Here is a 25,783-nt window from a genome sequence, read left to right on the forward strand (position 1 = left end):
TATTTCAGTGGAGTTGATAGGGAGGCTTGCACATGCTGAAAACAAGGAGCTCTGTGTAGCCCCAATATCTGCCATTCAGCAGTAGATGAGTCATCAGAAGGAATTATGGTACAGCAGTAGTGTTTTTACAGCCGACACCATGTGGGTGTGTGGGAGTCGACTGTGAATCCTACCTGAGCAGAGTATTTAGCCCGTAGTCGGCCTGCTTCACAGCCTTTGTCGCACACTCGGATTTGCTTTGCTTGCTCCAGCTCCCGCTTCAACCGTATCCTTGACTCGTTGGCCTCTTTCATCTTCTTCTCATTTTCTGCCCGCAATCGCTCAATCTCCTTCCTTAAATTCCGTTTGGCCTCTGTCGCCTCCCGTAGCTTTTCCTTCTTTGCCACACGCAGAAATTCCAACTCCTGTGGTGGGGCGGAGCAAGAATGAAAAAGTGGTTAATTATTTTTTGGCAGACTGCTGTAATGCCTATGCACTGGCTGCATGACAAAAAAAACCACTGAGAACACAAGCACTTTTACAGAACACTCATACTATTCACTCTCGTGCAACAATAATACTGACTGAATACACAGGAATCAATTCGGAAACAGGAGTTCAGACTGGACCTTTGGTCAAATCAACAATTCCCTGAGCCTTCGTTTTTTGAATCATACTGTAAAGTAAAGAGATGTGAGCTTCATGGAAAGTGCCCACCATTGGCTTAACTCTGTCATCAGAAGATAGCTGAAGTCACCCTTCACCAAGCCTTTGTAGTTCGTCTGAAAGTCCTACGAGCTACAGGAACTTTAGGTGTAAGCCCATGCCAAAGCAACACGAAGTGGCTCTGAACCAAGAATGGAGTCAAAAATATGTAACCATCTCAAGTAATAAAGTTACAATGAAGGATGACAGAAAAGATAAATAAGTATATGTGTAAAAAAAAGGCTTTGGAATGATCTCAAAATGGAATCTCCAAATCAGAAACGATTGCGAGACGTAAGGATTCACGAACGAACAACAGCAAAGCCATACTTTGGTGGAGCACAAAATTAAAAGCAGAGGCCTTCCTCCAGAGGTCAGGATGCACACAAAGTGTCTGGCGGCATGCATAGCTGATGGCATGGAGTCCACTATGCAGAAGGTCTGGCTCTGGAGAGCTTGGGCCATTGAAACACGTTCAATGGCTCTCCGAGGTATTGAAGTGGGCGAAATGCTCAGGACAAAAATAAACACCAGAAGTGGCGTTTCCTCCATCTCGCTATAACTAGCCCATGCATCAGCAGAACTGCTGCTCGGTAACAGTCCACAGCGAGAGCGATAGGAAATCCTGTTCCTTCTGAACAATTTCTCAAAACCCAGCCAGGCCATTGTTAACGCAACCTCTGCAGGGACTTTCACTGCAGCTACTTTTAGAGCCAGGCATGACTGGAAAGGGAACTGCCCTGCTTCACCCCACCGGGGGCTGGGACACAAGGTTACTTTTGTGTTCATAAATTGCATGTATAAAAGAGATGATTCCGCTTTTAGACGTACCACATACCTTTTTATATTACTGCCCGAAACGTAAGTGTACATAAAAAATATAGCTCAAGCCCCCTGCACCTCTTATTTGCCGGCAACACAAAGGAAGCAAAATAACAAAGCGATTTATCCAGGATATCCTCATGTGGACAAACGAATCAGGAGAACAAGAGTTCCTGTGAACTTTCACAAGACCATCCCGTCCCGGTTGCCGTAGACGCACAAGACAGTGAAGTTATAATTGTAACTTAACCTACATAGCCAAAGCGGGCGACCCTGTAACAACAAGCGATGCAGAGTGCATGATAATTGTTAATTGTTTTATGTATGTGTTATGTTATATGTTATATGTCATGGGTTTTGGGGGGAAAAAACAAAATTCTTAATAAAAATCTACTGAAATTTTTTTAAAAACTCCCCCTGAACAACCAGGGATTGAAAACAGCCAAAGTACAACTGGTAGAAGCAAAGACAATAGCAAAAGGGTGAAGCAAGAGGAAAAAGGGACCAGATGTGTTGGGAAGCTTTCTTCATTTAGCATAGCCTACTTAAATTCAATTCAAACCGGAACTGACATCACAGGAAAAGGCTCAATCTCATTTTGGATAGGTCACCTCCAACAAAATCCTATGGATAGACCACCATCTTGGGAATGGCTGGTATACGGTTTGCCCATGCTCATTTCCAGAAAGTAAATTATTTTGTTTGGAAAAAGAAAAACCCCAAGTATGACCTACTACATTCTGCGCTGCATTCCAGAGTGCCACTGATGCCCTTCAGGCTCGTCACTCCAGGCTTTTCACGGAACACCCTTCTGGGTGACCTGAAGTGTGGCGATGCAAGTGTGGTCCAAGCGGACATTCAGCCATGCCCAAGGGTGAGGAGTCCGGGAACGAGCCTCTAAGCAGAGCTTCTTTAATGCTTCTAGTCACCAGTAAGGTCTCCCCTGTTGTCTGGCATAGATGTAGCAGATGGTGCGCTAGACCAGGGTGTCCCAAGGTTTCCTCACAGTGTCTTGGTCTGTTCATTTTCACAGTTAATGATTTGGGTACTTTGTCTTGCCCTCACTGCTGTTCTCAAAATCACTCTCACACTGCTTCTAGATCATCACAGCGTGAGGCTAAAATGTTCTAGTGTCTAAGCAGGGGTTGGCTAACCTGTTCCTTATCCACTAGTTAAAGTATCAGCCCTCAAGGAGATACAAGAGGAATTTTTAGCAGTGAGCCCAGTTTCCATAAATCTCTGAACTTTTTGTAGATTGCTTGCAGTACCATACCACTGAGTAATTTACAGATGAGAGTAATACTTTACTTTGTGACATAAATAGACATGCAATCCAATTATTAGCCGACTTGGCCGACAGTTTGTGCATCGCGCTTTCAAATCCGTTCTATGTAGATTAACAGCAGAGGCACATAAAAACGACCATATTTAAACAAAATATGGATGGAGTAGGCAAACAGACAGAAGTCATGGGTAAGTTCCTTTCATTTACTAACCAGTGAGGAACCAAAAGTCATGCTGATTACTTCACAGTGCGGCATATGTCTTATGATACGAAAATGAAAGAAACCCGCCCAGTGGGGAACTCTTACCTGCTGTAAGCTCCTTTTCGCCTGCAGTGCCGCTCCAAGCTTCTCCTCTTGCTTCACCCGCATTTTTACCACCTCATGCAGGAACTTCTCCTTGGACTCCTTGGTGTCGAGGCCGCTGTCGAGGGCTTGTCGCAGGTGCTCCAGCTCAGCTTCCAACCCACTGCTATGCGAGTCCGGGTGGGACGAGGTCTCTGACGTCGAAGTGTTGATGACGCTGGGGGCTGGCATACTTGGTGAACTCATGTCTTTCGCCGAACTGGACGACGTGAAGGAAGGCGAGGAGAGTGAAGATAAAGATGAGGTGACTGCAAGGAAAGAAAATCTCATGAGGAAACCTGGCAACACCACATTTCAGCTAATCAGATAAAAGGGCAGAAATCATTTAACATAGTTTGATGCGAAAGAAGCTAAACGCAACTTGCCCATCCCCTCTGAGGGCATTGCTACCAGACAATATAACAGAATATATGTAGTTTTAATACCTTCCAATAGATATTAAACTTTTTATGAGCAGGTGTTATAGAACCTAATTCCAAGCCCCTCCACCTCACCCAAGCGACGTAGGGTTACACATGCATTCACCATCCTGTCTACCAGGCTTGTATGCATAATGTGGCTGTGCATATCCTGACCACTCCAAGGATAAAACAAATGATTTTCCTCCCTTTCCAACAACTGCCTGCATAGTGTCTTGCAATTCGTTTTTTTCAGAATAAAATACGGGCAAGAAAGATTAAGAATTTAATTAATGATTAATCAATATAATTAAATGACCCCATTACCACCGAGACACCTTGTTTCCAGTTCAGGGCTTTCATTTAAATTGGTAAAATCTGGAATGTGTAAGCTTGGTTCAGTTCAAATTGATAAACTTCAAAATAGAGCTTCTTCAAAGGAATAAATTGTGTCCCGATGAAATGGAGTCATCTAGTATGATAAACACTTTAAGAAGTTGTTTGTAGAAGCACTATTGATTACTTCAGTTTATCAGAGTCTCTGTGCATGAAGGAGAATATTGATGACAAAGGTCCAAACGCTCTGAAGAAATCTGACAGGTGGGCTAAAGTTTAAACTTTTAGTTTATAATAGATTGCTTTTTAGAACACTGAAATGTTGGGAGCCCCTTAAAGATTATGAAATGGCTCAGGGCCAATAATGGTTGGTATAAACTAACTTCTTCAACGTTCCAATGTTTGTCTCTCAGTTTCTTCTTTTCAATTTGCAACATTCTACCCCTAGTATGTGGAATGTTCTAAGAGCCTTATAGACCTTTTTCTGGCTTGGGCTACTACACCAGTTGTTAAAAGCCATCTCCCTCGTTACAGGTCCTCACCTGCAGCTCGGGCCTACAATTTGGGTTCAGGGCCATTAACAAGCAGTGTAGCAGCAGGCTATAACAGAGGCATTGTCGGTTTCTAAAGGTTCCAAGTATTGTACGAAAGGGCAAGTCTGGCATGAGGAAGATCACAGGGTTTAACTGATAAAGCATTGTCAGATAGTAGCTAAAATGTAACGTCAAGCCTCTTCCTACCAATGCCAGCAACTAAGTAGACTATATTTCCTCAAGTAAGCTGGTAAAGTCCAGGATGTAAATGAGAATGTCTTTTGAGTTTGATAAGCCAGAGAATTTCTGGAAGGATAAGGTTCTTCAACTACTTTCACCTGGTGAACGGGGAACACAACAGCAAGAAATCATTTTCTGTTTCAAAGTCTACTGCTTCTGAACTAAAGCAATTTAAACACAACGGTGCCCACATACACATATATTAATAATAAAAGTGTCCACTCACACTTACATTCCTCTCGAGTTTCCACTTCGATCTCTGCCTCAGACTCCTTCTCTTCCTCGGCGACAGCGACAGGTACTGTGGAAGGCGCCGGCGTCTCGGTCACCTCTGGGTTTTCTGCAGTGAGTCTTCGTTTTCGGGACGGCACTGGGCTACTACCCAGGGTTTCACTACTCCGGGGTGCCGTCGTTGTCGTTGAGCCTGGAGAACTGTGAATGATCTTCTGTTGTGTGGCAGCAGGTGCCAGGGCGACATTGGGTGCCACCGAGTTCTCAAAACTTTTGTAGTTGTAGAAACTGCAAATTCGTAGAAAGAAAATGGGAAAAATAAGTTATGTGGTGTTGTTAATTCTATTCCTCACGCGTTGCCTTAGTCTTGTGTCGGCCCAAAAAAAAAAATTATTTTACGTGTTTATACGTGAGAGCTACTTGTAGTACACGGGACAATATGAATATTCCTTGTTCCACTGATTTGTGGCACGGCAAGGCTAATAAGCATGGTCAATATTTTTAGCAATATCGAGATTTGGGGGATAGACATTTTAAGCCATGGTATTCCAGAAAAAAAGATTTTACTCATCGAAATGTAGCCAATTTTTTTTTTTTTTTTTAAAAGACTAGTAAAGTGATAACAAGCGTTTTTGTAACCACGTGACGTTATAGTATATCTCACTGGCCATATAAAAACAACCATATTCCGTTATTCTAGTGGGTGACTTCAAAAGTGGTAGGATACACTTTGCGGTGAAGAAGCATGCAATACTTTCTGGGTATCATGAAGCACACATACAAACGCCCACACTTCAGGAAAATGACTAAATCCTATGCACTCAGGCAAACATTTTCTAAAGACTCTTCCTGGTTGGGCAAGGGTTAAAAACCACATTTAAAGCTACGACAATCACCTAAATTGTCTTGTAACACTACAGCAAATATATTATTAGATTTGAATTGTTCTGGTAACAAGTCTCATCTGTAACCTAATCCTGCGAGTCTAGGTTCAAAATTGAGCTAAACTTTGAAACATCCAATTCTTTCCCGTATGTTTTCTGCGGAATGCAACATACAATGGATAGCCTGTATGTGTGAGTGTATGTGGTAAATACACAAGACATTAGTCCAAACATTAGTCCAATACCACAGCTACACACAAAAATACACAAAATTATCTATGTACACACACTACATGCGTCGAAAATACACACACACACAGGCGCATCCACACTTCCAACCCTTTAAAGGTTTCTATGCAATGCTGGATGTTACTGAGACCACCATACTGCATCTAAATGGTTAGCTAAAAAATAATCATGCAAAGCAAATGAAAATATTGTTTGAAATGAGCAAAGTGGAAAAAGCGTATAAACATAGATGAAGGAAAACACCTACGCATTATGTTCGGAATGACTGCCCGGGCGCTCAGGGGTCTGCAGGACAGGGGGGCCGGTGCTAAGAAATGATAACTCCTCCCTAGGAACAATCAAACAAAAACATGGAAAAGGTGAGGGTGAAGGAAAAGAAAGCATGTGATGAGAGAAAAAACTCTGGCAGACGCGTTCCCACTCCATGTTAATAAGATGGAAGTTCTCAAAGGGAGGATCTCTCGTGCGCCACTCAAAATACCCCCCAGAGGCGCCTCATAAACAGTTGCATCTAAAGAACTACTGGAGGAGGCTTGTGTCCTGGTGTGCAGTATGCAAGGGTATCATTCTGAAAAAGGTACCATTGATGCTCTAATAAAGACTTTCTATGGCACAATTCAACTGTTTTTCCTCAAAACATGGTTGTTAGATATCGGTAGAACAGTCATATTTACACCACAGACATTTTAAACAATTGAGATTAACAATCCTTAAGTGATTTGGGACATAAATCTCCACAGCTGCCACGAGGCAGGGGGGGGGGAGGGGGGGGGGAGGTGTGGAGATATATATATATATATATATCCCAAACAGTATTGCGGGTGTCTGAAGGGTGTTGGCGCCTCTCCCTGCCGTGAGATAGCGCACGTTATTTATACATATCCAGCATCTACTGGTGATTTTTCTTTAGCTTTAGCCCCCGTTTTCAGGCCACTGTAAAACCCAAGAACAAACAACTGCTCTCTCCATCACCCGCTGGTCAAAGGGTCTCACACATCCAAGAGTCTGAAGGGGTCCCCGAGTATGTTATTGCATTATCAGTTCCTCCAGGCCCTGCTTACCTGTCTCGGATGAGCAAGGGAAGATGGCCGGGAACTTCCTTCTCATTCGATGAAATGGCTGGAGACCAGGGCCGGAAGGCTGAGAGGCGCTGCCGCGGATGCATGCAGCCGATATTCTACAAGTTTAAAAAAAACAACAAAAAAACACAAAGAATTAAGACAAAATTCAGTAAAACAGAGTGAAATAAAAATCGAAAGAATACATGTTAAGAACGCAAGATGACCAGTATTTCTGAAACTGCCCTGACCCTAGATACCTCTATTACACTGCTGTGTGCAATAGGCTGTTAACATGCAAGGTGCACAACATGTCCATATTGTTTCGTGTACAGAGCCTGCTCCTACGAGCGGTGTACAGTGAGTGCCCCTTTTGTAAGTACAAAGCGTCACCAGGCACAAAACACAGACTTCTTTTCATTTGTTGTGTAATGATGTGGTGGTCTGTATGGCCATTGATTGCCCTTACTAGCCTGCGTATCACTGAGATATTCTACTGAGTTCCAAAACAGGACTCTAAATACACACTGGAAAAGAACAATCTGGACTCTGCAGGATCTTAGGATCAAGCTTATCCAGGCCCCTTTTGCATTTTCAGTGGATGAGAGTCTAGACATCTTCACAAGACTACACATCCCAGAATGATCTGGACCTGCAATGAAGCCAGAATAGCAAGAGGCTTTGGAGGCGATTGAAAGTATGGCGAACGTGGTATATCTGCCCAATTTTTAGAGGATATCTTGCATCCACCAAACTCTAAATAATGGCGAACGACCTTTACAACGCGGTCGTTACACTGCGATACATTTACATTGCGGTCATTACAACGCAAGCCATTACGACTTGCGCTGGATGTCGCTCTACACTAAGTAATAGTATGATTTACTATTCCAACACCTTCCCTACTGTTACACACACTGGAGTTGGAATAGTAAATCATACTATTCCTAAGTCGTTGTAACGACTTGAGTTGTAATAACTGCGATGTAACGTACCACGATCTAAATGATCTAAATAACCCATATAGGGGCCATATGTACGCAAAACGTGTTTTGCGATTCTCAAGTTGCGATTTTTAGGGAATCGCAATTAGAGAATCACATAATGCAATGTAGGTGGGATTAGCAAAATATTTTGCGAATCCCACCTATTCCTTATTTGCGAATCGCAAACTGAGATTCGCAAATAAGGAATACCTTACCATTCATTCCTATGGGCTAGAAGGCCCATAGGAATGAATAGGAACACATTCTCAATTTGCGATTCTCCATTAGAGAATCGCAAATTGAGAATGCAAATTCAAGGTTGCAAGGGTGTCAATAGGGCACCCTTTTGCACCCCTGAAATAAACATGTGTGCACATGTGGCACACATATATGCGCTAAGGGCATGTATGTGCGCCACATGGCACTTTGAAAAATGCAAAAAAGTGCATTTTTCAAAGAAGTCGCAAATTACCACCAACCTGAAGTTGGTGGTAATTTGCAATTCCTTAAGCCAAAATCGCACAACTTGGGTGCTTCCTACATTGCATTTAAAGAATCGCAATTTTGGATTCCTTAAATGCATTCGCAAAATAGGGAATCACAAATTTTGCGATTCCTTATTTTGCGAGTGGGTTTTTGTCTGCTACATAGCACACTGCCCAAAATGCGATCGCAAATGCTGAAATTCTGCAAATTTCAGCGTTTGCGGTCTCAATTTGGCTTCCTACATATGGCCCATAGTCTTTCCGAAATACAAGAGAGCCACATCACAAATATACTTCAAGTGTCCTTCTGCTTTTATGCATAACATTGTCTAATCTTCCCAGACAAACACGTTCGACAATACCACACAAGTGATTGCCAACCAGTAGACCCAAAGGACAAGCCTACACGCCTGAAAAGGAAGAAAGTCACTAATAGCTGAGAATCGAAATATCCTTGCCTCGAGATGCTTTGTGCCGGTCAGTGCCTGCAGACAAACAGAGGCTTGGAGGACTTTTTGTTGTGCCTCCTGGGGACCAAACAGACAACAGGAAAAACAGAGGTCCCAAATTCTCAGCAGAGACTTGCCATAGCAGTCCAAGACCAGTCACTTTACACAAGTACGCCAGCATCTTTCAAACCGCTGGGCTCCACGTGCAAAGCATCTTCAAATAAAAACAAGTGTTTGCACCTAGGTGCTCCACCGAAGAGGGACAGCTCATCCCTCACCTCATTTAGGTCCTAAAAAAAAAACACATGCGCTCCCTAAACCAAAAACATATCCAACAATATTAACTTACGGCAATTTCCGGCTATTTCAATGCATTAAAACTCGGCACATGGCCCATTAGGCTGCAAATGTATTGAATGGCGCCAGTATTCCGGAAAAGGGAGGTACACTGTACCCCGCTGGCATAGTGCTGGCAGGGCGCTGGCAGAACGTCTGCCATGGCTACAGGTCTGCGAGCTCGCGGACGGCTTTTCCAAGACCTCAGCTCAGGTTTTTGTCTTGTTAGTGCCGATTGCTTAGCAACTTTCCCTGGAAGCCCAGAGCTGGATTAGAAGTGAAATCCGGTGCAGTTGCTGCCTGCCAGTAAATACTCGGTGACGTGAGACCGGCCAAGAGGGGTGGGGATGATGGAGACTTTCTTGGATCCCTGACAGCACACTGGGGCCTAGTTTGCTCATGGGCTGGGCATGCCAGGAGCCCTCAACTAAACTGAAGGCACAGGATGAAGGAACATAGCTGCCAGGGCACACCACGGGGCAGGAAATAGGAGTACCTTGTTGGAATTCGCCAGCGACTGCAACCAATTCGACTGCTTCTCCTTCTCTGCGGAAGATGGGGACAAAGGGCGCAAGTCATCATTCTTGGGTTTCTTGGCTGCAGGTTCAGAAGAAATCTACAAGAGATAAACAGATTGGTTAATACTGAAAGGTAGGACACCATACGGTTACTGCTAATAGGCACATATGTATCACAGCTCTTTACAAACTAGTATCGTATGCGTTCCCACCATGGCAATGGAGTGGGCTGGAAGCAGCTGAAGGTGTGCCACACAATCCATAGTAAGCAGGCTACTATCGCCACAGTCACAGCTTCGCAAATACACTTGGAGGGGCCCTGCACCAATAAAGTCACCATTTTCCCCACACGTGTTGATGGACCACAGCTGCACCCATCGGGTTTAAGCTCATTCTCCCTTGCACCCAAGAACCGTGGTATCGGACATCATAGTCTAACACAACCACAGATTTAGGCCCAGATAGGAGACAATCACACATGAGGGTGCACTTGCAACCACCATTTATAGATCAGCCTCACCCAAAAAAGCAGACGTAAGAGACACTCAACTTCTAAGGCAGTGGCCACTCAACAATATATCCTTTCGCAACATTAAGTGACAAGACAGACCAAACCCTGCAAGCTAAGACACACATCTTCCATTAACAGAAAAGAGAAATGTGGAGGACTCGAGGCGCAAATAAAGAAAATTTACTAACACAATGCAACAAAGTGAAGCAACAGGTCCCACACATATGAATGAGCTCCACTCTCTTTGCAGAGACAGGCAATATCGGATGCCATCTCAAGCTGGACAGAATACATTTAAAACTCGGCAGAACACTGTGGGACTCTGTTTTCCTTGGTATTTATGTTTTATTTGCAATGGTTGTTAGGCCGATGACTTCACTCACTCACAGCTGCAGTGTGTTCTGGGTAGAGTGCCAAGTTTGGCTTTGTCCGTTCCTCGGCCGTCCTCGGCCAGGCCTGTAAACCCCACCCTTCACAGCATATGAAAAATCTCTCTGGCTGGCTGTTGCATTCCCTCCAATGCATGAAATCATATGAGCAAAAAACAATAGCCAAGAGTGGCTCATAAACTATCAGAGCAGATTTAATGGCCGCACAGAGACTATCGTGAACACTGACTAAAGTAAGACAAATCTACTGGGGGTCTGGCTGCCGAACACATCCCATCAATCACGCTACAGCCCGAACCTGGTGCCATATATCCGCATCAGTCACTGTGAAGTCCACTGGCATAGACTTCCAAACTTGGCTCAACTACATGAACTTGGGCAGCTTCAAACCCCAACTTTCACCAATGCCAAGCCACTCTTTTTATCCTTTTCACCGTCAGGAAACAAATAGCCAAGAAAACCAAGACAGCCTGGTACCAGATCGCTCTCCGAAAGAAAGTGAAACCATTCCTCCCAAAAAACAAATTTGGCACTGGCGTTCAAGCTCTCCTACGCTTTAATCTGGAAGTGGCGATGCCATGCTCCATGGCCTCCTGGACCGCACACTGGCCCGCCTTAAGTCTATCTTACATGCAGTTGCAGATATAGGACCACACCACACTCACCCGGATGGAACTCGACTGGCTCCTCATACTGGCCACCGTCATCTTAACAAGCTTATACATCATCTACAAAGCCATAGCAACCGGCACCCCTTCCTGCATAGCTGACTGACGAGCTCGCCACCCTCGTGGCTCTTGGCACACCCACAGCCAGGGCACCATAATTCTTAAGACTAAGAATGCAAATAAGGAAGAACAAGGCAACCAACATGTGTCTCCATTTATGTACCCAGGAATTAGAACAACATCCCTGTATCAATCAGGACCGCCTAATTATATGCCAGTTTAGGAAAGAGTTGAAGCCACGCCTCAGCACGCAGCACTACATCACAGCGCAGCAACAGGCCACTTCCGCTCTGAGATAGCAGCGAGAGCTCCAGCTACTTCTCGGTGGTATCTTTGCCCAAGACTATGAAGATATCTCCACTACCTTCCCTGTAGGTTTGCGCTACACACATACCACACACACATTCGTGCACACAGCAGTACAGGGCCCACGTCTTGGCCGGCGCAGAGGCCTGCAGCTTCACTATGCTGTGCCTCGGGCTGTGGTGGAGCCTTTCGAAGCAGCCCTTATTCATTTTTTCGATGTGCTTGGGAAGTATTCATTTCCCATGTAATTCAGTGTCAAAACGTGAACCGTGGCTGTGCTAACAACGTGGCGCTAGGAAAAAGTGAGTGCGTCCCAAGGTGCTGCGAGGCAGCGGTGACAGCATCGCCCAGCTATTTGGCAAGCGCCTCCTGATCCCCCGGCCCATTCACTGGGGACGGGAGGGGCAGGGGGAGGGGAGCGAGCTGGAGGAACAGGTGGCAAACTGCAGAGTGAACAGACCTTTTCGAGCGGATCTGCAGGGACACCATTCTGTGCAGGCGAGGCTGATGGACAGCCACCGGGGAGGGGGGGGGGGGGGGATAAAGCTGCCCCCCACGCACACACTCCGCACAATCCATCCAACGGATAATTGTAGTAATTGGATTTGTTGCACGGCTCAAAGGGAAAAACAAATGCTTGGGGCAGAAAAGGGGAAAAGAGTGGCAGTGAGAGTTTAAGGCAGGGCCATTGTGGAGACAGCAGGTGGAAGGGGCACGGGGGCATCCAGAGGGTGTGGGAGTGCCCACCAAGAACACGGACACGTGCAGCGCCAAGAAGCACGACTGGTACATGCACACAGGGATCTCTCTCTACCCTAGCCTGAGGCCAGAACACCGATTGCGCTGCAGGAAAAAGTTCGCAAAAAGTAAAACCACAGGGGCCTGTAACGTGCTGCGCGCGCCTTCAGATGCCCTGCTAAGTTCTGTAAAGCACCAGGAAGAAGTGCAATATGGGCGTTCCACCAGAAATGGCCCGCGGGGCTGGGGCAGGGCAGACTGCACACCCCCTGCCCTTCAGAATCCCTAGCCTGTCACTGCAGCCAGGATTCCCCGAGATCAGGACACATTCTCCACTTCTCGGTATCCTGAATATAAAGGATGAAAAATCCCATACACAAGCTAAAGGAAAGGAACCAAAATCGGTCACTATCGACTAATCCAACAGAACTCAAAAAATGCATTTGCCACAAAAAAAAAAAAAAAAAAAAAATATATATATATACACACACACACACACACACACACACACACACACATATATATATATATATATATATATATATATATATATATATTTTGGGAGTACGTGCTGCTAGTCAATTCTCTGTCCTCCTGCTACGTGCTCTGCTGCAGATGTAAGCCAGCTTTCTCCCGAAATGTGTTATCTCAGTCTCCCACCAGTTGCCAAGCCACGCAGCGTAAGCAGGCCTCAAGGCGCCCAAAATTATCACTGCTCGTGCAGCTCCTGGAGGCAGCATTGAGAGCAGCGACCAGAAAAGGCGGGCTCACCAACTGACAAAGGAGGCCAGGCGCTAGAAAGGCCAAAAAGGTCAGAGGTCCTCATTTTATCCTGCTGAAAGGAACGATCTAAAGGTCTCAAAAGAGTGCTCTAGTAGGCTAGATGTCGTCTGCGAAACCAGCAGTCCTTCTTTCCAACTGTAGCGTCAAAGCTGTGTGATCCTGGGCAATCACTGTTTTGTCAGCCGGCCAGTTCATTAAACTGCAAAGCATAGGGGAGAAGGATTACTCAGTCTAGCTCATTCTACAAAATGAGCTCAGTAGCATGAGAGACAAGCAGTGGATACACGTAAATCCACCAATGAACTGGACTTCAAACTTGAACCTAAGGAATAAAATCATCTATTCTGCCCTATGCTTTTCAATGCAGTTTTTGGGTGCGCAAGGGCAACACTAAATGAAGAACGATGAAACCTGTATGTGGTGCATTACCCAACAGCCCACTGGCTGCGAACCATTCTCTCACCGATCCAATGCGGTATCCAGTTTTACCACTGCATATGCAGCAAGAGTACTGACCTGCACAGAGCTAAACTGGCGCAGTGCTGGCTGACTGCAGAATGCCATGTCTCATCACAAACTCTACAACTCGGCTACAGTGGGTTTTGAACATGTAACTTAAGAAGTACTTCAAATTATTCACCAGTCAGAAATTTTGGACAAAACTGGACCAACGTATGCTCAGAGGACCCACTTAAGTTCAGGTAAGAGAGTTAACTCCTGACGATTCCACCGGCGCTTCATGCTCCTATTCCACGATGGTGAGTATGCATCTATGGTCCAGTGATCTATGTTCACATTCTCAACAATGAAAATTATTGGAAAGGGATGACAATGCATGTGAGGACAACAACCAGAAGTTAGAACTATTTTTGTTGTTGGGCCATGAAAATGCAAACTACAGCAGGTTTTGCTTGTGTACCTCTGAACAGCACAACAATGTTCAATAGATCATTTCCAGCACCAGGCCAGGCTTGGACTGGACATTCTTGGTCTACCAAGGTAGGAACAGGGAGCATAAGACAACTGGTCAGGCCTGGAATAAGCAGCCATCATACTAAACCAAGCTTGGATGGGTACCAGTGCCATGCCACCTACACAAGACTATGGGAAGTAACCTCTGGCAACTATGAGCGTAAGATATGGACAGGCCACTTGGCGACCTGGCCAGCAGTGAACAAAACTCATGCGCCAGTTGTCTAGTAATGGACAGGGCTTCCTTGCACCATGACTAGGGCCTCTGGTAACCTCGCCGGCCAAGGGCATGGCAGCTCTAGCAACTCACCAACACATCAAGGCAGATTTTCCATCAAAGAACAGAGCAAATAGCTTAGTTGCTTCATCTGCAGCTGGTTCATGCAAAGAAGTCTGGGTCAGCTCCGCCAGGAAAGGGTGGATCTTCCTGTTTCACAAGACACACTAGCAAGGCGTGAAAATACAGACACTTTCTCATCGACATCGCAAACCGCAGGCACTGGCGCCGCCGCTAGCCACCGGCTGACAGAAACCTCCAAAGATAGATATGCTGGAGATTATGAAGTGTCAGACAAAAATTGTAAGAAGAAACAACAAAAGAGAACTTCAAAAAAGGGAACAAAAGCAAAGACAAATCTCACCACCCACTTGAAAAAAAAGTGCCTGCCCATTTTACAAGGATTACTGGCCTTACAGACAGCCAAGTTGGGAAAACAAATTTCTAATTATCTATGGCACAAGAGCCCAAGAGAAATTGGGAGGAAATATGGTCTAATGGACAAACTAATGGCTTCAGTTATATGAGTGAAGTCTAATCCATCTTCCACACTAGGCCACATTGTGGGTTCCAGGCAAATCATCCCTGTGTATTAATCCGAATCAGCCTACAAAGCTCGGGGCATGTAGAAACAGGTTAAGGTCAGTATTGAGTGTGATAAAAGACACTCGTTATAGAGACATGATTTTAATGCCAATGTTTGCATGCAATCAATAGAGAGTAAAAATGTTTTTCAGGGTGCCGATCAATGGAACAAATCTACATATTACAGCATTTGATACCCTATTTTAAACAAACAAAAGGTGGTAAACCCCAGCATATTAAAAAATCAAACTGGAGGAGTTTTGTAACAATTCTACCAAACTGCAGAGAAATCTACAGTTAAAATTCAACAAAATAAAAACTGAGTTCAGGAAATCTGGATGTGGCTACAGTAATTTGCTCTGGTGATTTATTTTCAGAATTCTTTCTGAAAAGGTTTGTCCATCACTCACTTTTTATGAGCGCCCAGTATGGGTGCAACGGAAATGTTGGGTGAGACTACAAAACACTGGGTGCCCAAGAAGCAATACCTTCAGGCTGGCAGAGGCAGACAGGCGCACAGATGAGTCAAGGTAGCTGTGACTGAATGACATTTTCCTAGAGTAGACCAAAAAGACATCAGTTCTAACCTTAAAAAGACAGGTTGTAATCAGGCCACCATTTGAAGTGTCAAGAAGATGAAGGGAGTAAGTGAAAGGAAATGTTTTTCTGCCACAAAACACCGAGAGCCGGTGAAGTGGAAAGGAGGCTATGAAGGATCTACTCTTCATTCAAAGAGAGGAATGAACACTAAACCCCACTGAGTATTCTGCCTCGAAGAGCTTTCAAGGGGACAGCATATCTGCTTGATGAACTGAGAAGGCTGATATATAAACAGGCCAACGCCTCCCTCCCAACTCTAAAAGCTGGAAGAACCTACTTCGAAGCACTATTCTAAGAATGCCACCAGTTTGCTAGCAAGGCGACTCTCAAATGCATGTTCCTCAGACTTTGAAGACACAGTATTTTTTTGGTTCTACTACCGAATAGGTTACTACAGCTGTATAAGAAAAGAGAAAGCTATATATGATAAGAGAAAGAAAGTGATCAAGACAGAGTTGTACTGCACAGCAGGGATAAAGGGTTCAAATCTGTGCAAAAGTAAACGATACAGGTCCGAAAGGAGGTACACTGAAAGAGCAGTGTGTGGCTGAAGTACTAGCATACCGAGCTGTGGTCAAAGTCATGAGTGAGGGGCTCTGGCGGAGTTGTCCGAAGACTTCCTTACCGTAGGCGGGGTTCGAGTACTGGATGAAGCGGTCAGGACTGAGGTGCACGATAAGAACTCGCTGTGTGCTTCCAGGGCTGGGCGTCTATATTAGAAATGGGGAGCTCTGCTCGAGAGACATGTGGGATCCGGCCCTGGATCAGGCGATCAGCGCTGAGGCGCTCTGCACCAATGCAATGCAGGTCAAAGAGGCTGTCCACAGGCACGGCTCCCCTGTGCGCCCCAACAGCGAGATGCAACGGAACGCGACACGATAGGAGCGAGGCACATTGTTAGAGCAGCTTTCAAGGGCCCAGCACTTCAATGACCGACATCAATTTCCACAGCAGACCACTTTCATTGTCACGTGTATGTAAGGCCATGTCCTGCCCTTCTCTCTTAGCAGCGAGAACAAATGTCACACGACCCTGCTTGTTGAACCAAGTTTACTTCGATAAAATGCAGGTTCCTCCGTGTGTTGCAGGAGCACTCTTTGAATGTTTTCCTTATTACATTGGTCATCTTTCTATATAATGTGAACGTAAATCGTTCACAGGGGGTTTCGGGTTAATTTCCTACAAAACTCTGCCCCTTATTATTAAAATACTAGTCCAAATGGATATGAAATTTACACTCAAACTGACATGTTTGTGCGGATCTAGAAAATTAAGCTGGCCATTACGGTATCGGCGATACTACACTTTACATTCGAAATCAACTCAGAGAAAAACAGATAATTATCTCCGTTTCACTACAAAAAATCAAACATAGGGATTTGACACTTTCATTGTATGGACTAATAGTTAATGGAAGGCGAGGAGAGATGTGGTGGTTCTTGTACGGTTTCTTTCAGACTAACAAGATTGCCAATTCGTGGGCGGTTAGTTTTCATTGCGGCCTGCCACCAGGGGTCACTCCAGTGCCCATTTCTACTGCGGCCGGAGAAAGGCTAAAAACTCTCCACAAAGGCCCGTCCACACTCAGAACTGGCAAGCACTACTACAGACCCCCTGCTCTCAGGACCTAGGGCGGAGGCGCCCTTACACACTCGCAGCCAACAAACGTCAGGTCCGCGGGAAATACGTCACAGTTATCTGATGGCATGCCACGTGAGAAGGGCAGAATCACTGTAGGGCAGCTACATGGAGAACAAGCCTGTCCTAACAGCACAGAGATGACCACCCGAAAGCCCAATTAAGTTAAAAAAAGAATCTCGGGGGACCTTGGAAGAGAACAATACTGACAACGTATGTTAGAGGAAATGTACTGTGTATAACTCTCTCAAAATAAACAAGTAAACTGCATACCTGCAAGTGTGCTTGCTGCGCCTTAGTGCAAACCTGCTACTATAATGTGCGCAGAGAGGCCTCTGCCTGCTAAGAGGAAAAACCCCGAAAATAAAGAGCCCAGCAGAACAACTCTGAGAAGAAGAAAAATGGCTAACAAAATATAGCGCTCACATTTCAAATGAACATGACTAGCCAATGAGGAGGTAGAGCGGTCTATCCCATAATGCCTGTTACACAATTAAAGGAAACCGTATTTAAGAAGGAATCCCTCGCCCGCCCCTCCCCAAAGAAGTTGTGTGGTCAGACAGAAGATAAACAATACAACCAAAAATGTAGGTCACTTCCTTATTTAACTGCCCTGTGCTTGATTACAAGAAGCTATTTTTAAATTCACTAACTAGGCTTAGGATGAGGAGCACCGGTGCGCGCTCACAACGGAAAACCACAATTATTGTTTATGAACGTGAAGTCTTTGGGAGTTTGACGAGTCTGGGCCAGACATAACATAGCCTGTTTCCACACGGCACCGCCCAGACGCCCCCGGGGCTGACCGAAGTGGTCAAACTTGTGAAGTCGCTCCAGACATGCTGACGAGCTCTTTACTCACAGCCACATCCAGAGCAGAGAGAAAAATAAATGAAAAGAAAGCTAAGATGTCCCACAACTTAGGTTTAGAACAGTCAACTACAGCTGACACACGTCGAAAATATCCAAAACAGTTGGATCCCAGCTGTGGAAGGATGTGGGTGGCTTGGCAGAGGGTATATCTTACTAGGTAAACAGTCAAAAACTTTGTAAACAGTTGAGTGGCACCACAAATCCATTTTTACAGGATCGCGATCGATTGATTGACGTCATAAACATCCGGGCAGCCTGGATAGAAAAAAACACAAAAAAGCATACAGCAGCAGACCGAGGTCAAGCACATTGAGTCCCACCAGTTTCATATATGTTTGCACCAGTGCAACCACTTCCAGCATCCGCTGCTGCGAGATGTCAATTACAGAGAAGGTCCACAAGAAAGGAAGGTGCACTCTGAGTGAGGTCAGTCAGAAAGCGGACGTTATCCAAAAATATTCTTTTCATTGGTATAGTTTAGTTAAAACCGGCACACAGCCAATGCGTTTCGTTCCCTAGTGCCACAGGAACTTCGTCAGGGCTTCTTGGTAGTGTATCTGGACGTGTGTGGCCCGAGAGCAACACCGATGGTCGTCAGTGTGCAGTGTCTCAAAATCGGATAGTCTCCAAGGTCTGCTCCAATACAATCTTGAATATAGTTCACTCCTACAAACCGTAAGTGGTCAGAGCGTGTATCATCATGCGAACACTGTACCTTTGTTCCCCTGGATTCGTTTAAAGGATAATGTGTGTCCCCAAAACCTGGGAAACTCCAGACTACGCACAGTCGTCCGCTTTTGCGAACACAGGACTCATAAGATGTATGGGTGGGTCCCAAATAGCAAATGAACCAGAGAACCCCAGGGCTTTCAAAAAATTCCTTAAAGCGCTGTATTTAGCCAAAGTAGCAGAGGAGAGAGAGAAGCGATGCCACAAAATCACGCATGGCCTTTTGATAACACAGCAACAGGAGAGTTAAGGGGCGGCCAGGCTCAGAGCAGTTACTCTGCATCTTAGTAAGAGTGACCGTCCCACAGCATGGTAGCAGGTAAATTAGTGCAATGTGTTGTCGTTTCTTCAAGTCGATTTTAAGGTGCCTATCGGCACGTTAGCGCAGTGAGGTTTAATCCCTTTTCGCTCAGATTTTTCTATTTAAAAAAAATATATTTTTACTATTTAATTATCATCCAATCCCATTCCCAATGAACTGGTAAAATGATGCAATATTGCCCCAAGGGCAATTATCAACTGCACAGGGTTTGATTTTTTTCTCTGCACTCTGATCGCATCATTCCAAAATCTGCGAGTCAGAATGTAGGATAACGCAACAACACCTATCTATGTTTTAAACCATTTCAATCTGCAAAACTTGAAGTATTGATGTTTGTCCCAAACACATTTCGCCAGTTGCTCGAATTTTGCAAATAATTTGTAATCTGGATTTTTGGCGCAAATTCCGGTTTGCGCTTGTGGATTACCGAGGCATTCAGAATGTTCCCCTCCCCCATATATTTGGCATCAGCATGCTTTCTTTTACTTTACCTTTATACTCCCTCATGTCAGGCAGCAAATAACAGCAACAAAAAAAACCCACCAACCTCTTACACACGAAACACATTTCAATTCATACACATCATATGCCATGCCTCCAAAAGACAATAGCTGCTAACTTCACCTATCTAAATTTCAATGTACACAGAAACACAGCTCTACCATCGACCAGCTTCATTAACGGTGGGTGGTGCAGCATATTTGCACTAGAAAATAGGTTTGCCTCATTTTGTTTCTATCCGTTTAAATTTGCTATTCACAAAACAAAACTTATTTTAGGGAGGATTTACATACAGCTCTCGTCGAATCTAACAAATTTGGTATGCAGGACAGTACACAGTCTTTTGGCAAATCAATCTAAATAATGTTTGCAATTCTCTACTTTCACCTGTCCAAGTTAACTGCTTACTGATGTATTGCCTTTCTAAGGCTGCCAGCAAGAGCAAGTCTCTTAAGGCAGGCTGGGGCTTTTCACTCAGCCTGCAGTATGCCCCTGTTACCCAAAGGCACATTTCAGTGCTACTTTGGAAAAAAATAGTAAATAAATTTTAAAACGATGTAAACTCGTATAATGCTACACATCCAACTGAAGGTTTTGCGGACATGCTAAACCACAAGAAGGACGGTGGAGTTGTTTACCAATGTCACCAAAACCTCCATGGGAACTGAACACATAGTCACTAGTCATGTACTTTAAATTAGAATGCAAATCCTGTTATTTTACAAATCTCTCTTTGGGTAATAATCTCCTTTCTCCATAAAATATGTGTTTTTAAGCCACTGCAAAGGCTGATAAAAGCACACTAATTATGAGACAACTACACATGAAAATACTTGATCAACTTGAGTATACATAGTATCCATGTTTATATTAATACACGATTCGGAAAGGGGTGTTTAATGCTATCGCCAGAGTGTAGGATTCAAAGGGAAGAAGTGCCTGGCCTGGCACTGACAACCGTTCTGATCGTGAATGGATCCCCACCTACCTGTCTTGGTCTCACGAGAGACCGGTATCAAGTAGCATCGTTGGACCAGACTCTCAAAAGTCCCTGTGACATCATAAAGTAAGGTGAGCCACATGACTTGCCGCCACAACTCCTCTGGTCCAGACACGGCAGCTCCTGTCGCAATCCTCCACAAATGACCCATGGATGACGTACACCACCACTGTACTTTCAGGATTCTGCTCATTTCCTAGTTATAGACGTCTGCTTCCTTCTTCCTTCTTCCAGTATCCACCCAGCTTTCCCTGGTCTCATTCACAAGCCCCACCCCCCCGTTCCACCACACACCTCAGTATCAACACAGAATGCACAGTTCCCACACAGTCTGTGCCAAAGAAAGCAGCGCAGAGGAAAGGGCCTTTCTTCCTGCCGGTTCTCCGGCCTGGTTCGCACTAGTTTGATCCACTGGCTTGGCTCCAGTGTTTAATTTTTTTTCTCCAAACCTCAGGATTAGGAATCCTTTTCAAACGCAACATTTAAATCAATCTCTCCAAGTTGCTTTATTCTTAATTATCAGAAGCACACTGCTACATAGTTCAGATGTCAGTGACTTTGGGTACCCGTGGACAGGTTCTGCCTTAAAATAGAGCCGCCAATGTGGGACACTTGCCCTACTCAGTGCTGTCATGAAGCCAGCACCACAACTGCCCCAGTCATGGGCTCCATCATTTTAAGAGGGGGCTGGATGGGAGGGTAAAGCAAACTAGAGAAAAAATTCTCAACTGCAAAACTTATTTCATGAAGCATTTATGCGTTCTTAGTGCCAGCAGCATATAGGTAAATCACCGCCGGGTGAACAAAATCACATATTACCAATTGCCACACATTGAGAAACCCTTCTTCCATCTCTCTTTGGGAATGCCAACTCATACCAAACCTTCTGATATAAGGGATTTGAGCCAATAAACAATTAGGATTCAGTCAAGTCGCTTTTCTTTTTCTTAAAAGGAGGATCGTGGTCCCCATCACTTTGCATTAGGGACCCCCGTTAGTCGACCCACCTGAAAGGAACTTTGAAAAGAGCTTTCCTCATTAAGACATGAACGAGCTACAGAACACAATCTGAATTAACTATGAAATATATTGATTAATGTTTCAGCTGATGCTGCGCTGGAATTCTGCGGTTTCCCGAAAGTACGCTTAACGAACTGGGCACTGCAGTGCACTTAAAATCCGTCTACGCTTTTATGCAAAGTGTGGCGCCGCTACAGACTACATAACACTGGGCCAACTGGGTAAAATGCCATCTGCCCAGGCATCACTAAAGCATGCTTGTTCATAGAGAGGTTCGGCAACCAAAGGAAATGCGGTTTCTCAGCTATGCTCAGCATCACGAGATGTGTAGTAATCATGCTCACCTTTAGCAATAGCTCTCTCGTTATTCCCTTATTTCAAAGCCAGAATTCTAAGTACCCAATGGACAAGGCGGTCTACAGGACGGCTCAGTCAGGTTTCAGCCCACTTGATTGGAGCCATAATGGGCCTGCTCTTCTCAGAGGACAGGAGCTGATGATGTACCTCACAGTGACATTAAAACTGGGCACACAAGTGTGTGTGGATGACTCTCTGCTTTCATTTTTCAAAAAGAGTTCCCTTCTATGCACACAAAGGATAGGCTACAAAAAGCTTGTATTATACCACAACAGCTTGAGCGACAGCTGCACAGAGCGGTGCATGAACTGCAGATCACAGGTTCGAATCCCGGTAGGGCCGATTTAGGGAGCGAGTCGCACAGCTTTTTTGTGAATCGCAGGTACTTACTTTTGACTTAAGTGAGGCTCACTCCTGAAGATTGAGGAGTAAACCAAAATTATAATAAAAATAGGACTGTAAGGCTCCCAGTCATGTTATTTCCATATATAGGGGGCAGAGATGACCAAAGAATGAAGGCAGGTTAGGGTCCGCGAGTGCAAACACGTGATTCAGATTCCTGTGCTGGTATTTGCTGAAAAAGCTTTTAAGGAGGCTATGGTGAAAAATGCAAGACCCTTCCAGTAACCCACATAAGCCGCACAAATCCCATAATGACAGAGGGCAGCAGACCATTACTGCATGGGCGGGAGAAAGCTGAAGGTGGAATATTAATTGTGAAATCCCCCTCCCCCACCACCCCTGTCCCTTCCATCTACACGGGATATGCAGCACTGAGATTTCCATTACTGTCCTAAATGCTCACAAGTGCCTGGACAGTGTGCGGAGTGCTCTATACGAAAACACACCAATGTAGTATGCATGTACCCCTGAACCCAAGCTTTGTTTGCCTCATTCAAGCATCGCTATAAGCAATTGCTGCTATCTACGATCAGAGAAATCCATAAAGAATCAGCAAGGAGTTGATTTCAAAGATGTATTGCAGCATTCACATTTTAGGCAAATGGAAGAAAAATAAAATCATACACCTTGAGAGAAAAAGGGAGACTAGGCCATCAAAATAGTTGTTAAGCATGAAATATAATCCCTAAGGTATAGATCTCATTACTACAGAATGGCACACCAGGTTGCAATGTTTACTTTGCACTTTGAAAAAAAAAAAACACTTTATTAAAACCTATTGAATCTCATTATATATTGGGGGAGGGGGGGTACAAAGTTTGCCTCGCCAGACAGAGCAACATTTTATCTATCTCCCATGGACCACATACTTCATGTTCGAATCCGGAGTAGCCCTTGCTCCAGGACCACTCCTATTTCCCACATCTATAGTGCAAAACCTACAGACTTCCAGAAATACTCAAATCTTCTAAAAGTATATTTTCCTCTTCAAATAAAAGTTTTAAAAAATGTACGTCTGTGCACTCAAAATCTGGAACAATCCATTAGGACCACCCAACGCTGCTCCCGTTTTGGGGAGACTTCAAGACACACCTCTTTAAATAGCACTATACCACAATTCACATTGCATTAACCGTCCACTAACAAGCATACCTCTATTACTCATTGAGTGATTGCTTGCCTTTGACAACACACAGTGCTGCGCTACCTTTTGTCCGGGTTTGAGCTACAGAAATACCACATGCATAAAGGAATAACCATGAAGCATATAAAACTACACGTTCATTTTCACTGACTAAAGTGATCTCCGATAGAGTATGGGAAATTAAACTGTAATGTGAAAGAATGCCCAGGCAACAAACAATTCGATATCATAAAAAAATCTAAAGTACTGAAAGCTGGGTGGATAGCTGCAAATAGTTTAACAAGACCCCTAGAAACACCGGGGTGACGTGTGCACCCTCGAGGTGGAAGGATTGTGAAGCTGCGGGGGAGGCAGGCAGGCTGCGTGGAAAACTCATCTGCCTTAAGTAACCATTATTAGTACTGAAACGTCCCCGGAGCTCGAAGGATAAAGCCAGACAGCCAATTACAGTCTGAGGCTCCGCGAGCTGCTCGCCGTGCCTTCAGACATGAGCGCGCGCGCTCCCCGCGCCCAGCGTCGCACTCACACGGGAAGGGAGGGAGGGAGGGCAAGACGGCTCCTCAGCGCAGGCCTTCCCGAAGGCGGCAGCAATTACTCCCTTTTTGGACTGTCACAGGACTGGAAGAAACCATTTCACGGCGCCCAAGGATGGATCGCTTTTCTAAGGAGAAGCAGCGAGGTCTGCAGCTCTAACTATAATTGGTGTTGGCTGTGGCGGTGGGAGGGAGGAGTTACGGGGGGCAATGTGTGTGCTGTAGTATTATCCACACACTCGGAAAGACGCTAAGCAGTGTAGATCTGGTGACATTACAAAAAAAAAGTCAAGTGGTTTGTAAATGCCAACAGAACCCCTTGTTGGCAGTCTAGATCTATATTAAAATGTTTACCCATTGAATATTTTGTTTCTAGATGATACACTTATTTTGGGAGAATTAGTGCCAAATGAAAGCTGCGCTTCGAATAAATCAGCCATTTCAAACTAACTGGTACAAAAGGGGGTGGTGATGGACGGAGCATCAGAACCAATCAAACACTCACACCCAGTCAACAGATCTGGGTTTGATCCATCACCGTTCTTTAGCCCACTCTGCCACCCCAGTTCAGACATGGCCATATGCAAATCAGTCTGACCCTGTGCCTCATGGGAACAGTCCAGCCCGAACTGCCAAGCCATGCCTTCCCTGGACCGGAAACAAGCTTCCTAGGACCGGTTTCTGGCATTTCAGCCGTCTTCAGCCAGGCTTGCTTGAATCCATGAGGCACAGGGTCAGACTGATTTGCATATGGCCATGTCTGAACTGGGGTGGCAGAGTGGGCTAAAGAACAGTGATGGATCAAACCCAGATCTGTTGAATGGGTGTGAGTGTTTGATTGGTTCTGATGCTCCGTCCATCACCACCCCCTTTTGTACCATTTCAAACTAACTGGCATAGAATGCTTGGGTTCTGTTCAACTCTCAAAAATACATTTCTGATAAAATACTGGACGATGATGGCGAGTGGATATATGAGATTCTGTGGCAGCAGCATTATTACTTAATTATGGTTTCATCTGATTTGCCACAACGTTTTAGAATTTAAACATTTCTCAACAACTGTTGTATCTAACTCAGATGGTTGAAAATAATACGGTAACAAAACGTGTCACATAATTGCAATGTTTGATGCCTAATTTAGCATACCTTGTCACATATTGCGGCTCTCCATGCTGCACAGTCCTAGTAGCCCTGAGAATGGTAGAGTTCTACAGAGTGGTTTGGAGGCTATTATGATGATGAAACCATATGTCACAGAGAACCATGAAATATCCTCCAACAGGGGGTTTTAACACCACTGCATTTTGTGCACTAAAAGCACCCAAACATACATATTTGTATTCCTCATGACCAAAGACGTCCAAGAAACAGAGTCCACGTCCTGAAATGGCACATCACTTTAATTTTAAGAAAACTTTTTCAGTTCATTTACTTTTATAATAGCTCCGGTGGCTTACACCCTAGAATTCAGCTGTGAGAAGAATGCCCGGCCCCGCAACCAAAGTAACAGAAGAG

The 25,783-nt window shown here is 44.8% G+C and overlaps 1 protein-coding gene across 2 annotated transcripts in view; it reads right to left on the reverse strand.

The window, feature by feature from the left end:
* Nucleotides 1-25,783, reverse strand: part of SKI (SKI proto-oncogene) — a 139,228-nt gene that overhangs the window by 11,817 nt on the left and 101,628 nt on the right. The window contains exons 2-7 of one of the 2 annotated variants that reach the window (XM_085609321.1): nt 9,837-9,956; nt 7,088-7,203; nt 6,274-6,354; nt 4,895-5,181; nt 3,099-3,403; nt 174-404 (exon numbers count right to left, since the gene is read on the reverse strand). In XM_085609321.1, the coding sequence (XP_085465447.1) occupies nt 174-404; nt 3,099-3,403; nt 4,895-5,181; nt 6,274-6,354; nt 7,088-7,203; nt 9,837-9,956 (1,140 nt within the window). Of the gene's footprint in view, nt 1-173; nt 405-3,098; nt 3,404-4,888; nt 5,182-6,273; nt 6,355-7,087; nt 7,204-9,836; nt 9,957-25,783 lie in introns of both variants that reach the window. The other variant, XM_085609319.1, reaches the window with a different exon arrangement.

The sequence above is a fragment of the Triturus cristatus genome, chromosome 1_2, assembly GCF_964204655.1.
Source record: "Triturus cristatus chromosome 1_2, aTriCri1.1, whole genome shotgun sequence".
Taxonomy (NCBI): Eukaryota; Metazoa; Chordata; class Amphibia; order Caudata; family Salamandridae; genus Triturus; species Triturus cristatus.